Here is a 15075-nt window from a genome sequence, read left to right as displayed (position 1 = left end):
TGGTGGGTGGGATGCCGATCAAGTGGGCTGCTTTGTCTTGGATGGTATCGAGCTTCTTGCATGTTGTTGGAGCTGCACTCATCCAGGCAAGTGGAGAATATTCCATTACACTCCTGACTTGTGCCTTGTGGATGGTGGAAAGGCTTTTGGCAAGTCAGGAGGTGAGACACTCACCGTAGAATACCCAGCCTCTGACCTGCTCTTGTAGCCACAGTATTGTTGTGGCTGGTCCAGTTAAGTTTCTGGTCAATGGTAATTTCATTAAATGTTATGTGATGGTGGTTAGACTCTCTCTTGCTGGAGATAGTCATTGCCTGGAACTGGATGTGTAGCGCGAATGTAATTTGCCACTTATCAGCCCATACCTGAGGCTTAGATAGACAGAGCTAAGTCACACAAATGCTGCTGAGATACCTGGAAATTTATAAGAAAACTAGTATCTATAAAAGTGACCATGAAACTGGGATTTTCGTAAACACCCAACTGGTTCACCAATGTCCTTCCTTACCCAGAGGCCTATGTGTGACTCCAGACCCACACCAACATGGTTCATTCTTAACTACCCACTGAAGTAGCCTAACAAATCATTCCGTTATATCAAAGAATAATTGTAGCAGTTCAAGAAGAAGGGCCCACCACTACCTCCTCGGGGCAACAAGGGATGGACAATAAATACCAGTCTTGCCAGCGTCACCCACATCCTGAGAATGAACACTACCTTCTAAAGCACCCCAAGACTAATACACCATATGGCTCAATTTTCGGACACTGACTTCCCTCATTTTCGTGAGTTTTTTTGTGAGAACTTTTGCTCAATGACCAATGTTCCCATTTTGGGGTGTGGTTTCTAGCTATAGGCACCCAAACTCATGCAGTAAAGTAACTTGAATCAGCCTTTCCTGGTGAGGCTCAGCTACTGGGTCCAATTGTAAGGATCCACTGCATTCTCTTCTCAACTATACAAGCACCTTCTCGCTCTGGAGTCCGTCACTGATCTCATGAATGAGACTGCCAGACTCAGGAGGTTTGGAGATTATTTTAGTTTCATGAAAATTGGCTTGGCCTGTTAGGGTGTCCTTTATTTTCTGGGCCCAGAGCAGGCCTCGACACTGACTAGCAGTAAAATTTCCAAATCCTTTTCATTGAAGCATTTTAAACAGATCTTGGGGATGGGGACAGCAGCAAAAACAATAGCAAAGTAAAACGTTTTTTTTAAGAACAGTCAGCCTTATTTATATCTCAGAAATCAAAAATTGACATTACTTCATTAGGAAGTCGTGTTGTTTTGCAGCAGACAGGGAGGAATTGTTATGACTGTAGATGTCTGTGAGGTGTTGAGAGCACGGTAACCTCTTCGCGCTGTCTGTACGGGTGTTGGTACTGACTCTATAGCTGTCATCACTATGTTGCAGATGGTTTTGTGTTGAGTTGTTGGAGACTTGGTTCCCAATGCGGTTCATCTCGGCCAGAGTTATTAGTACAGATCTGACCGAATGTTTTGTCTTTGTGAGCTGTGTAGGCGTGTACCATGAGACCTCATAGGCCACACATAAAGTTTAAGGACTGGATTTTCGGCTTTGCTCATTTCGGGGCGTTAATGGCAGCGGGGCAGTCCTGATACCGCCCGGGATCAGTTTGCGCCTCAAGTCAGCAAAATTGGGCAGCTGGGCCCTGAGTGTGGGGCGGAGCGCTACGGGAGGCACATCTCTTTTAGGGCGCTAGGCCGGCTGAGTAAGCAAAAATCCCCAGCTAAACAGCTGGCCTCGGAGCACTGTGAGAGACCTGGGGGGGGCGGAAATCCTGAGAAAAAACACCCAAAACATTTCCAATAATTAACTCACACCACCATAACATAAATTGCAAAAAATTAAAAATAAAAACCAATCACACTTACCTGAGGTGGACATTACTTCCCTCACTGCAGCCGCTACAGCTCGGACCACCCGCTTTCACAGGTGGTCCCAGCACGGGGTGTTGCGGGGCGTACGGATCGGGCAGGGCCCAAACAGCGAGCCAGTGCCCAACCAGGGGCGGTGCGCACCGGCTCGCACTTCCGGGCGGTAATATTCCGTGCCCCGCCGGAACTGGCCCCGAAAACCCCGGCAGGGCGCTAGAAGCTGGCCGTCCGCCCGGAAGAGCTCATCGCCGCCATTGCCGCCCCTCCCGAGCGAACACAGAGGCGGCAACGTGCCAAAAATCCAGCCCTCAATCTCTTGTGCATCTAAGTTGCTGATACTGACCCTGTCTTGGTGTTTTGAATTAGGATTTATTAACCATTGCGATAACAATGGTAACAACGTTTCCAAAATTCCAGACCCTCAAAACCCAAACCAGATGAACCAGTGAGTAAGAAATATAAATGCAACCAGGACTGAGTTGGCTGGGCTTTGAGGGTTCGATTAGCTGTTAGTGAGCCTCTGGCTGCGGTTTGGACACCCTGTTTTAGGATATTGTAAGGGCGGAGCCTTTGACATGTTAGCCATATAGTAATAACACTTTAAAATGTTAGATTTTATTCATGCAATATCATCTAAAATGACCTTTCTCATGAGATGTAAAACCAAGAGGACATCTTGCTTGGGCTTTCAATTGCAGAACAAATGCAGATATCACAATCCCTACAGCTGGTAAAGCCCGACAAAACACTTATAATTGTTAGAGTTTCTATTGAGTGTATATAGATATTTCACAGGCGGTACAGACAGTCCCTCTGTCTTATTTCACGATATATTATATCATATCGTGAAGTGCTGCAGTTCAGAACAGGAAGCTCTCTTCTTCCTCGAAGGACTAAATGACGATTGTAACTTTTCTCCCCTCCTCTTTCTCTGCAGAACTGCATGAACCTGCCTCCGGACAAGGTGAAGTTGCTGAGCCAGTACGACAACGAGAAGAAATGGGAACTTATCTGCGATCAGGTAACTCGAGTTTGATCAGCACTTCTGCTGCCTATCAACTACTACATCAACTGAGCAATAATCAAATTGCGTCTATATGGCTGGGGCACCTTTCGGATAGACGGTAGTTGAAGAATGAGATTGTTAGTTGAATCTGACAGTTTATCAATATGGACTCGACTTAGATGGATTTAAAAGGTCTTCCTTTCCATCTTTCCGAGTCACTAATTCTTCAAAAGGTCATTGAAATTTCATATCGACACTTTTTTCTCAGTGGATTTTTAAAGTTATTTAAGAATCTCGCATCAGAGATTGACTTTATTTACTAAAAGAGCCTAAATGTCTCTTGGCTCAGTGGGTAGCACACTCACCTCTGAGTTAGAAGGTTGTGCGTTCAAGTGCCACTCCAGAGACATGAGCACATAAAATCTAAATTGACACTCCAGTGCAGTGCTGAGGGAGTGCCATACTGTCGGAAGTGCCGTTTCTCGGTTGGGACGTTAAACCGAGGCCCCGTCTGCCCTCTCAGGTGGATGTAAAAGATCCCATGGCACTATTTCGAAGAAGAGCAGGGGAGTTATCCCCAGTGTCCTGGCCAATATTTATCCCTCAATCAACATAACAAAAACAGATTATCTGGTCATTATCACATTGCTGTTTGTGGGAGATGTCCGGTGGTCGTGAAAGGTGCTATATAAATGCATATCTGTCTTTCTTTCTTTTAAATTAGCAAGTAGTATTCTTCGCTGATGGCTCAGGAGGTTTATAAACATTTATAGCACAAAGGTAGTCATTTAGACCATCGTACCAGTGTACTTTGCTCGATCAATCCCAAACTTATCCCACTGACCTGTCTTCCCATAGCCCTCTATCTTTCCCTACTTCGAATTTTTATGCACTCTTTCCTTATAAGATACACTGGTCTCTGCCTCAACTATTTCCTATGGTAAAGCATTCTACGCTCCAACAACTCTCCATCTAATCTCCTAACCCTTCTCCTCACTTCAAAGGCAATTTTACCTTTGTTATCCTTTGTACGTGACTCCCCAACCAGAAAAATTGTCTTTCTTGACTCACCCTTCACAATTTCTTTAAAAAAAACTCTTAAATCTCATCTGAGCCTTCTCTGCTCCGGTAGAAATAGTCCCATTATCTCCAACCTCTTCTCATATATTATCCCGGTGAATTTATGCTGCATGCTCATGATGTCTTCTCTAAAGGTGTGTGCAAACTGGGCGCAGTACTCATAACTGTGGCCAAACATTAGCTGGTAGAAATCTATTACCTCTTTGCTCTTGTACTTTATACCCATATTTATAAAAATGCAGTTACCATTTTTATGGTTTTCGATCTGGATTTATATTTTCAAGGAAATATGTATCTGAACCCCACAGTCTCTTTATCTTCAAAAGGCTGTGGCTGTGGGACAATTGGAGCTTTCAAGACAGAGATCAATAGATTTTTGTTGGGTAAGGGTATCCAGGGATATGGAGCAAAGCCCAGGAGATGGAGATGATGTACAGATCAGCCATGATCTAATGGAATGGTGGAGAAGACCCAAGTGGCTGAATGGCCTACTCCTGTTCCTATGTTGCTATCCAACCTCACCCTTCAGGCATCTTTCCATTGAATATATTCTCCCATTCCTGATATTACCTCCCATACAGTACCTCACATTCCTCTGCATTACATTGTGTCTGGCTCTTGTCCACCCATTCCCCTACCCTATCCAAGACCATTAGAAGTCTTTTGCAGTCCTTCTTTTGCTAAACCCTGTACTTTAGCTTTGTCAGCAAATGTCAGCATTGTGCTCCCTACACCCTGGTACCAATCCGAAAGGCAGATCAAAGTACTGACTCCTGGAGTACTCCACGTTGAACTTTTCTGCAATCTGAGCAGCGCCCATGAACTCTAACCCTTTAATTCTTGTCTGTCCTTCTACGCACGCTGTTACATTTCTTTTACCAGGCGCATGAATTCTTGTAACAAGGTTTGTGTGAGACACCTTATTGTACATCTTCTGAAGCCCCATATTTTCTACTTCCACTGATTCCATCCAGACAATTAATCACTTCTTCAAAAAGAACTTGCTTTTAGCAAAGCCACGTTGGCTGTGCTTAATTATCTCATGCATAGCGAGATGTTTACAAATCGAGTTATGGATCCTCCAAGTTTTCCCACAATTGACGTTCGACTAACTGGCCGAGAGTTATCCTGAATGGCCTGCTGCTATTCCTATGTTGCTATCCATCCTCACACTTCAGGCGTCTTTCCATTGAGTGCATATTCCCATTCCTGATTTCACCTCCCATACAGCACCTCCCATTCCTCTGCATTAAATTGTGTCTGGCTCTTGTCCACTCATTCCCCTACCCTATCTAGGACCACTGGATGTCTTTTGCAGTCCTCTTCTTGCTAAACATTGTACTTTTGCTTTGTCAGCAAATTTCAGTGTTGTGCTCCCACAGTGTTATCCTGTTTAACCTCTCCCATCTTGAACAGAGGTATTACACTGGCTCCTCAGGCTCACAGCACAGCTTCCATACCTCAGCATGATTGAAAAGTTCTAGTCAGAGCCTGAGCTATCTGCCTCTTAATCTATATCAGCAGCCTCTGGTGACCTACCTATTTCAGAACCAGCTATCTCCGCAATATTCCCACATCTCCCACACTACAGCTGCATTCTCACTTACATCATTTTAAAAGGTGACAGTAAATATTTATTAATATATATCTCCATCATAACTTCACCCTCCACAGCTAGATTCCTCCTTCATTCCACAGCGGTCTTAACATCTCTAATTTTTTATTAAAGCCTTTATCAATTCTTTTAAATTACCTGCCAGCATTTTTTCATATTCACATTTAGCCTTTCGCACCTACCTTATCTCCTCCCCATCTCATTTTCTATAGTGCTTATGAATTTCTTTGGTATTATTATCCCTCATATTTTATCATAGGGCATTCTTTTAAATCTCAGTTTTGTTTTAATCTATTTATAAACAAAGAAAGAGAAAAACTTTATATACCACTCTCTCACAACCCTAGGACATCCCAAAGTACCCCACAGCCACCAGAGCACCCCCGAAATGCAACTACTACTGTAATGTAGCGAAATGCAGCAGGCAATTTGTGCAAAGCATGGTCCCACAAACACAAATAAATCAATTTGTAAGCATCTAGATGTGCATTAGGTAATCAAGGACAGTCAACACTGCTTTGTTAAAAGCAAGTTCTGTTTGACAAAATTGAAAGCTTTTTGAAGAAGTGATTAAATAAATTGCCAGTTAATCAGTTGGAATGATGTTGGTTCAGTGATCAATGTTAGCCCAAAGAACTCCCCTGCTCTTCTTCCAATAGTGCCATGGGATCATTTCTATCCACCTGAGAGGACAGGTGGAGCCTCAGTTTAATATCTCATCTGAAAGACGACACCTCTAACCCTGAAGCACTCCTGCAGTACTGCACTGCAGTGTCAGCTTAGGCTTTGTGCTGAAGTCTCTGGAGTGGGGCTCGAACTCAGAACCGATTCCCTACATTGCAGCAGTGACTGCAATCCAAAAGTGCTCCCAATGGCTTGAAAGTGCCCAGGTCACCTGGAGGTCGTGAAAGGCACTACACAAATGCACGTTTGTTCTTTGACGGAGGCGAGAGTCTACCACAGAGCCAAGGCTGACTCCTTGAATTCTAACAACAGAATTCTATCTTTTGTTACAGCCCCCTCACACTCTGTAAGATTATAACTATTTTATACTCTTTCCATCTTCTATTGGAACATTCGCCACTACTCATTGGTTATCCTGCTTGCTAACTTTTCTGCCGTTAACTTGAGCCATTTCCTTCTCTTACTGACGTTTGCCTTTTTCTGGTCCAGCACCTTTATCTTTATTATCCTTTTCTATTTTCACAATGAATCCATGTTGTGAATGATAATTCCCAATTGTTCCCCTGCTTTGACATCACTTCATTTCCCAGATCTAAATCAAGAAGTGCTTTCTTCCTCAATAGGCTTATACATGCTGATCTCGGAAACAGTCCTGGATGCATTCTAAACAGCATTTTTACTGTATTCATAACCTAGGGTTGCCAACTCTGATTGGAGGCATTCCTGAAGATTTTCTCATGTGACATTCTGATCACATGACATCTGACCATGTGATGCTGTATCATGTGCCATCTGATCACATGATCAAATGTTTATCCCATTCCCTTTAAATTAAGTTTTAGTCTCTACTACAATTTCCACATGTGGTGAAGGATCCCACGGTCTAATAGCCCTCAGTTCAAGATGCTTCCTCCTTTCTCCATTGTTTCTTTCAGTGAGAATCTCCTATTTCTCCATTGGCCAACCAGTAGAATCAAGCTTTCACTATTTATTTACCTACAGTGAAGTCCCCAGGTTTCACGCAACCCTTTATTGGCTGCTGCTCTCTCAGTGCCGCTCATACTCACCACCTTGCTGCTGCTGCTGCTCCCACTCTGTCCCCCGACCCCCCATTCTCCAATATCATGAGACCCCCCAATCCCCCAATCCTCAGTCTCTCCCTCCCTCCGAGCCCCCAATCCCCACTCTCTTTCTCCCCCCCCGAGCCCCCAATCCCCAGTCTCTCTCTCCTCCCCCCGACCCCCAATCCCTAGTCTCTCTCTCCCCTCCGGAGCCCCCAATCCCCAGTCTCTCTCTCCCCCCGAGCCCCCAATCTCCAGTCTCTCTCTCCCCCCTGAGCCCCCAAACCCCAGTCTCTCCCTCCCCCCCCCGAGCCTCCAATCCCCAGTCTCTCCCTCCACCCCCGAGCCCCCAATCCCCAGTCTCTCTCTCCCCCCCCCCGAGCCCCCAATCCCCAGTCTCTCCCGAGCCCCCATTCCCAGTCTCACTCTCCCCCCCCAAGCCCCCAGTTCCCGAGCCCCCATTCCCCAGTCTCTTCCTCTCTCCCCGAGCCCCCATTCCCCAGTCTCTCCCTCTCCCCAAGACCACATTCCCCAGTCTCTTCCTCTCTCCCCAAGCCCACATTCCCCAGTCTCTTCCTCTCTCCCCAAGCCCCCATTCCCCAGTCTCTCTCCCCCCGAGCCCCCATTCCCCAGTCTCTCTCTCCCCCCGAGCCCCCATTTCCCAGTCTCTCCCTCTCCCCCTGAGTCCCCATTCCTCTCCCCCTGAGCCCCCATTCCCCAGTCTCTCCCTCTTCCCCCAAGCCCCCATTCCCCAGTCTCTCCCTCTCCCCCCCCGAGCCCCTCTCCCCCCGAAGCCCCCATTCCCCAGTCTCTCCCTCTCCCCCGAAGCTCCCATTCCCCAGTCTCTCCCTCTCCCCCGAAGCCCCCATTCCCCAGTCTCTCCCTCTCCCCCTGAGCCCCCATTCCCCACACTTCCCTCCACTCTCAAGCTCCCTGATTGCAGGCTCCCCGTGGCCAGTCGGGACTCTGCCTGGGCTGGCACTGAGCAGCAGCGGTGACACGCTCCTTGTAAAAGGCTGGGAAATTAACATTTTAAATTAATTAATTAAAATGAACACGGTTTAACTTCGCTCCGACTCCCGACCCCAGGCTAGCAGTGCCTGTTTTTCGAGTGGACACTCTGGGACGGGAAATTTAAATCGCTGATCTCCCGGACTGCTGGAAGCAGGGCTCAGGTCCTGTAAAAATCTCCCGGATTGCTTTCAATAGAACCGGGAGATCGATGCCGATCCCGGTAGACTCCCTACCAATCCGGGAGGGTTGGCAACCCTAACATTACCTTTATCCCAGTCTGTCCCAGGATGGTTAAAATCCGACATGCATTATTGCCCTGCTTTTGATTATCCTTCTGAACCATCCCCTCTATCTCATCTCTCCTGTTTGGTGGTCTGGATACACATCAAGAATTCTGCCATTTCCCTTTCTATTCCTTATCCAACCATACGGATTTTGTGAACACAACCCATTGGAACATCCTTACATTTGGGAGCTGTGATAGAATCTTTTATAAATACTGCCACCTTGCCCTCCGTTTGTCCCCTTAATCTCACCTGAAAATATTATAACTAAATTGGCAGGTCTGTCCAAACCAAAGCCAACCTTCCTGTTACAGATACTATGTCATACTCACCATCTGGTTATTAATGCTGGGGCTTGGTGCGGTTATCAAAGGGTATGAAGCCAAGACGGGTAAATGGGGTTGAGGTGCAGATCAGCCATGATCTAATTGAATGGCCTCCTCCTGTTCCTATGTTCCTAACTATCCAATTTTGTTTTAGTTTTGAAAACTTTGTGCATTCACATATAAACCACTTAATCCGGTCTCGTATTTTTTTAAACAATCTTGCTTCTTTTGAATTCTTCTCCTCTTTCAGATCTGATTGTTATTTTGCTATTTTCCCTCACCTACATACTTTTATTTTCCTTTCCGCTACCTCATCTTGTCCTTGCCTTCCCCCCCCCCCCCCACTATATTTGCTTGGACCCTCCCCCACAGCACGAATCATTCTCCCAGAGAGGGTATTGGCCCCACTTTAGTCCAGGTGCAGCCCGCCACAGGCCACACCTACCCCAGAAACGGCCCCAACATCTCCGGAATCTGATCCCTTCCTTCTGACGTCATTTCTCCAGCCATGCAGTTGCCTCTGTTCGTCTTGTTATGTGTGTAATGAGTGGTGCATGGCATCGGGAGTGACCCTGAACTTACCACCCTTGACGTCCTCTACCCCACAATTCCTGAAACTCTTTTGCAGGGATGAGGTTCTATACGTTCCTATATCATTGGTTCCAACGTGAATCTCAACATTACCCTGAGAGGCAACATTCAGGACGATTTCCCTACTTCCCTAACTTTATCAGTGACTTTAGGCACTTCACTTTTCTCTCGTTAGAAAACATTTGCTCCACAGTGCTGTGGTTGTGCTTAAGGTTGTCATCCTCTAAGTGTGTAGCTGAGACATACAGATCTGGAAATTTGATCCCTGGTCTGTGCTCTTAGCTAATCTCAGCCCACGTGTACGGGGTACAGTGTCATCGTGGTTATGTTACTGGCTTAGTGATCCAGAAGCCTGGATTAATCATCGGGGAAAGTGAGTTGAAATCCTATCACGGCAACTTTGGAATTTAAATTCAGTTCATTAAATAAATCTGGAATTACAAAACTAGCATCAGTAATGGTGACCATGTTGTAGTGTCAGCAATTGTGTTGTTAAAACCCAGCTGGTTCACTAATATCCTTTAGGGAGGGAAATCTGCCGTCCTTACCCGGTCTGGCCTATATGTGACTCCACACCCCACAGCAATGTGGTTGACTTTTAACTGCCCTGTGAAATGGCCCAGCAAGCCATTCCGTTGTACCAAACCGCTGCGACAAAGCCGGCACTGTGGGAGCACCTTTACCACAATCTGCAGTGGTTCAAGTAGGCAGTTCACCACCACCTTCTCCAGGGCAATAAATGGCGGCCTTGTCAGTGACACCCACATCCTGTGAACGAATTTTAAAAAATTTAATATTAAGGCCATTAGTTGGCCTCAGCGTTAATGAGCAGGTAATCAACTGGAGTTCCACCCGTGATCATTATGCTGTGACCTCTGCAGGAAGTCCAAGTGTGTGGACATTGGATGAACACAACACAGGCTCCTCTGCGATGTATCACACCATAATGTATTTGCTTCATGGGTTCTTTGCTTAAGAATTCATAGCAACACATTGCTATTAAGAACTAGTTGGTTTATTAGCAAAAGGTTTAACAATCACACTACACATTACCAGTTCATCCACCAGGCTCACAACCACCTGCCTCATCGTGGATCCCCCGAACCCAACTGGCTGGGGTTTTATTGAGTCTTGTGAACATCACGTGACTGGCTAAGCCACTCACAACTCAACAGCTCAACATTATTTTTGGTGAGAACTTTAAATCAAGTACCCCATTTTCATAAGGGCACTAGAACCCACAAGTGTGCAAATTAACATGGGAACTTTACCAAATTAAATGCACTCCAGTCCCTCCGGTGCCCACCTCTCGTGGAAGGCCACAAGCGTACCGGACACCGCGTGCTCCATCTCCAGGGATACCCTAGCGCGAACGTAACCGCGGAAGAGAGGCAGGCAGTTGGGCTGAACGACCCCCTCGACCGCCCGCTGCCTGGACCGGTTGATGGCCACCTTGGCCATGCCCACGAGTAGTCTTACGAGGGGGCCTTCCGACCTGCCCACTCCCCTCCGCACAGGATGCCCAAAGATCAGGAGCGTGGGACTGAAGTGCAGCCAAAATTTAAGGAGCAGCCCATTTAAATAATTGAACAGGGACTGCAACTTGACACACTGAACATAAACGTGGAACACGGACTCCCCCAGGCTGCAGAAATTGCAGGCAGCCTAGGAGTCCATGAACCAACTTAAAAACCGATTGCACGGGACTGCTCCGTGCAACACCCTCCAGGCCAAGTCCCCAATAAATAAAGGGAGGACTCCCACGTAGAGAGCACTCCATTGGGGACCCTCGCCTCCTCCAGATGGCAAGACGGTGTGCCATGGCGTGTCCGGATGGCAGACGAGGATGGCAAAGTGTGGAGAATGTGCAAATGCACTCATAGAGGAATCCCCTCCGCTCAGAACTGAAAGGCACGGAGGGGATTTCCAGGAGGAGGCTCAAGTTGTGGGGCGCTGGCTCCCGAGGGAAATTTCGGGGCTTGGCGCCGATGAGGAAATCCATCCGGATGGGGGTCAGTTCGGACGGGATCGTCCCACATGCTTGAGCATCCTCGACACACCTAACGGAGTCAGTGCTGTTTTTAGCGACTCGATGGCATTGGCTGCAGCCGGACGTCGGCCCAGGATAGGCGCTGTGCCAGCTCTTCTGCCGCCATCCAGCCCGCTCCTCCGCCATCGAGCAGGTCCCTGACCCTGGTCACCTTGCCAAACACAGCCCTCTCATCAATAGCTCTACCAACCTGTGAGCATACTCACAGGTACCTACGTGGTGCTTGGGACCATGTGTCTGGGTTCACCATGTTGCTGAGATGACCATGTTTATACAATAGGGCACTTTCTGCAATAGCAGACAGAAAAGACGAGTGCTTGGTTGAGTGACATTTTCCTCCTTCTGCCCAACATAATGCCAAAAGCCCCTTGCAAACTTTATTATCCTTTCATAAAGCTCTTTTTATACACTCTGTTCGTTGCAAAGGAAAATCAGTAGGTCATTTTACATATTTGTCATCTGCAGAATTCCATCAAGCCCACTGGTGGAATTAATGTATTCTCCTCATAGCACTGTTTAGAAAGTCAGATCGTTATTGCGATTCAGCTGCAGCTCTGTGGGCTTAGTAGCTGCTTGACTAATATTTGAAAATGCAAATAATAATTCACGTGTTCATCCCCAGCTGTAGCAAACAGAATTTATTCAAGGATCGGCTTAATCCCCTAGAATAGTTGGGATCCAGGGTTATGTCTGCGATTCTCCGTGTGGTGAGTTCCTGGTCATAGCCGAGATGCATCAAAATATCAGGACGAGAAGGGAGAGGTGGATATGTCACAATCTGAGCCCATCCTCTAAGCCTGAAATGGAAAGGCATTGGCCTAGTCCTGGGAGAAACTCCATTTAATGTACGATTTTCTGCTCCCTTTCCTGAAGGGCGTGAGTTATCCTGGGGTGAAATTCCACAGCTGTTCTCCAGAGTCCTTATGCAAGTGGCCTTTCTTCCAGCGTGGGCCGCGATACAGAGCATATTCGAGAGCTGTTCAACTGTGATAGGTATCACAGCTGAGCCTGCTCCCATCGCCAGATGTTGACACAAGTGGACTCTGCAGCTGGAGCGACTGAATGGCAATCTGGATTGGGAGCCATGGCTGATGTCCATTTGTCCTTTACTAGCTTGGAGCACAGAGGCCACTTATAGCAGCCCAACCAGCTCTCGGACTAGAGAATGTTCAGGTGGTCAGGACTCGCTCTGACACTGCAGAGTATGTGCATCTAGTAACTGTTGTATAAGGTGGTGGGATTCAGTAGACAACTTTCAAGAGGACTTTGGATAAATACGTGAAGCGAAAGGTTTACACGGCTATGGGGAAAAGAGTAGGGATGTGAAGCTAATTGGGCAGTTCTTTCAAAGAGGCACAATGGGCTGAATGGCCTCCTTCAGTGCTGTACAATTCTATGTTATTAAGAAATTGCTGATCTTTGATGATAAAGAAAGAAAGACTTGCATTTATATAGCGCCTTTCATGACCACCGGACATCTCAAAGAGCTTTACAGTCAATGAAGTATCGTCACTGTTGTAATGTGGGAAACACGGCAGCCAATTTGTGCACAACAAGCTCCCACAAACAGCAATGTGATAGTGACCAGATCATCTGTTTTTTTTTGTTATGTTGATTGAGGGAAAAATATTGGCCAGGACACCTCCCCTGATCCTCTTTGAAATAGTGCCATGGGATCTTTTGTGTTCAACTGAAAGAACAGACATAGCCTCTGTTTAACAGCTCATCTGAAAGGCAGCAACTCCAACAGTGCAGCACTCCCTCAGCACTGTACTGGAGTGTCAACCTAGATTTGTGTGCTCAAGTCTCTGGAGTGGGATTTGAACCCACAACCTTCTAACTCAGAGGCAAGGGTGCTACCCACTGAGCCACAGCTGACACTAGCAAGATATGTGTGTGGATTTGACAGGACTAGACTGTGCACCATGTCCCCACAGCTCCTTGGAGTTCAATCTGTTTTGACAAACTCTGCACCACTTTGACATCCTCTTGGTCATCACAGCCAATCAACAGCTGCAAAAATCTTTAAACCAATCGGTTTTAAGCAATCCAGTAAGGTGTCATTGAGATTCAATTTTACCAATCCTTTGGCCAGCTGATGATTGCTGACTGACGGTGTGGTTAATCAACGTATCTGCCAACAGGCTGCATCTCGTGCTGACATTCAGCATTCCAGGGTCCAGGACATGGGTCGGCAATGGTTGAGGTAACCTGTGGGAGGGCAGTGATGGTCTGGTTGGTCTGTTCCAAAGTGCAGTGTATTTCATCCCCTGACTGCAGGAAATCGATTGGCTTGGCTGATCGTGGCATTTTGACCCATTATCCAAGGAGTGGCAAACCCTTTGGTGGTTTAAATTGTACCGATTGATACGAATTCCAGATAATGTAGAGAGTATCTGTTTGGGCCATTGTCACGCTGGAGAGAGTTTCTCATCTGCTTAATAGTGGGATTTAGAGCAGTTCAACCACATGACCTGTGCCCACACATTCTGCTGGTTAGCAAGCTTGTTCCACGGTCAGCGAGATCTGTATTTAGTTACCCCTATGTGTAGAACAGTAATCACTTGAAATGTAGCACAGTCAGTTTCTAAAACAGACACTAGAAGCACAAAGCCTGGCATTTGGAAACCATGTAGAGACAGGAAATGTCATCACTGTGTGCTACACTAGACCACAGTAACATCACCACACAGAGTGCGTGTCTGTTTGTTTTTGTTGCATTAATGTAAGATCATTGGTTTCAAATAAAAATTCATTCTTACACTTTCCACCCTCCCTCTCATAAAGTTGCTGACTTATGCCGGGTGCCATTTGACTCGTGCCAGCAGGCACCAGTCCCCTCACTCAAGCAGCTATTCGTCACATGTGAGCTGAGCCACAGCTGGGCCTCGCTGCCCGTCCTCACCCGGCATCCATGCCTGCCGCCTTTTCAACAGGGTCACTGGGGAGTGATCAGGAGCAGAAATCCAGGCTGATTTTACACCCTGACAAATACCCTTCTAAATCAAAAGATATGGGGATAGTGCAGGAAAGTGGAGTTAAGGCAGAAGATCAGCCATGATCTCATTGAATGGCGGAGCAGGCTTGAAGGGGCTCAGTGGCCTCCTCCTGCTCCTAATTCTGATGTTCTTGCCCTTAGGGCATTGTGACTTATTGCAATGAATGCAGCCAGACCAGAGGTTAAAGCTATGGGGTCCCTGTTATGTATGGGGCAGCGAGTTAGCCCTGTGAGCCATTCGGGGAGCTCTGGTCAGTGTCTCTGTGAAGTGTTAGTAGTGCGTGCCAAATTGTGGAGACAATGGCCCTTGTATTTACCAGGTTGGGGGAGCGGGGCAGCGTGAGAGAAACCCATAGGCTGGGGATGCAGAGGTCCTTCCGAACTTAATGGCAGGATCTCATTTCAATTTTTTAAAATTCTGCTTCCCGCAGTTGGCCAGACTGTTGCCACGAGCGGGAAAACCAGCGGC

General features: G+C 46.9%; 1 protein-coding gene across 1 annotated transcript in view; it reads left to right on the top strand.

The window, feature by feature from the left end:
- The window catches only part of LOC139233974 (formin-like protein 1), a 279898-nt gene that overhangs the window by 102069 nt on the left and 162754 nt on the right, over positions 1 to 15075 (top strand). The window contains exon 2 of the mRNA XM_070864712.1: positions 2835 to 2918. Coding sequence (XP_070720813.1) covers positions 2835 to 2918 — 84 coding nt within the window. The remainder of the gene's footprint in view (positions 1 to 2834; positions 2919 to 15075) is intronic.

Source organism: Pristiophorus japonicus, chromosome 21 (assembly GCF_044704955.1).
Source record: "Pristiophorus japonicus isolate sPriJap1 chromosome 21, sPriJap1.hap1, whole genome shotgun sequence".
NCBI lineage: Eukaryota > Metazoa > Chordata > Chondrichthyes > Pristiophoridae > Pristiophorus > Pristiophorus japonicus.
The sequence above is the reverse complement of the archived record's forward strand: the minus strand, read 5'-3'. Positions and strand labels throughout refer to the sequence as shown.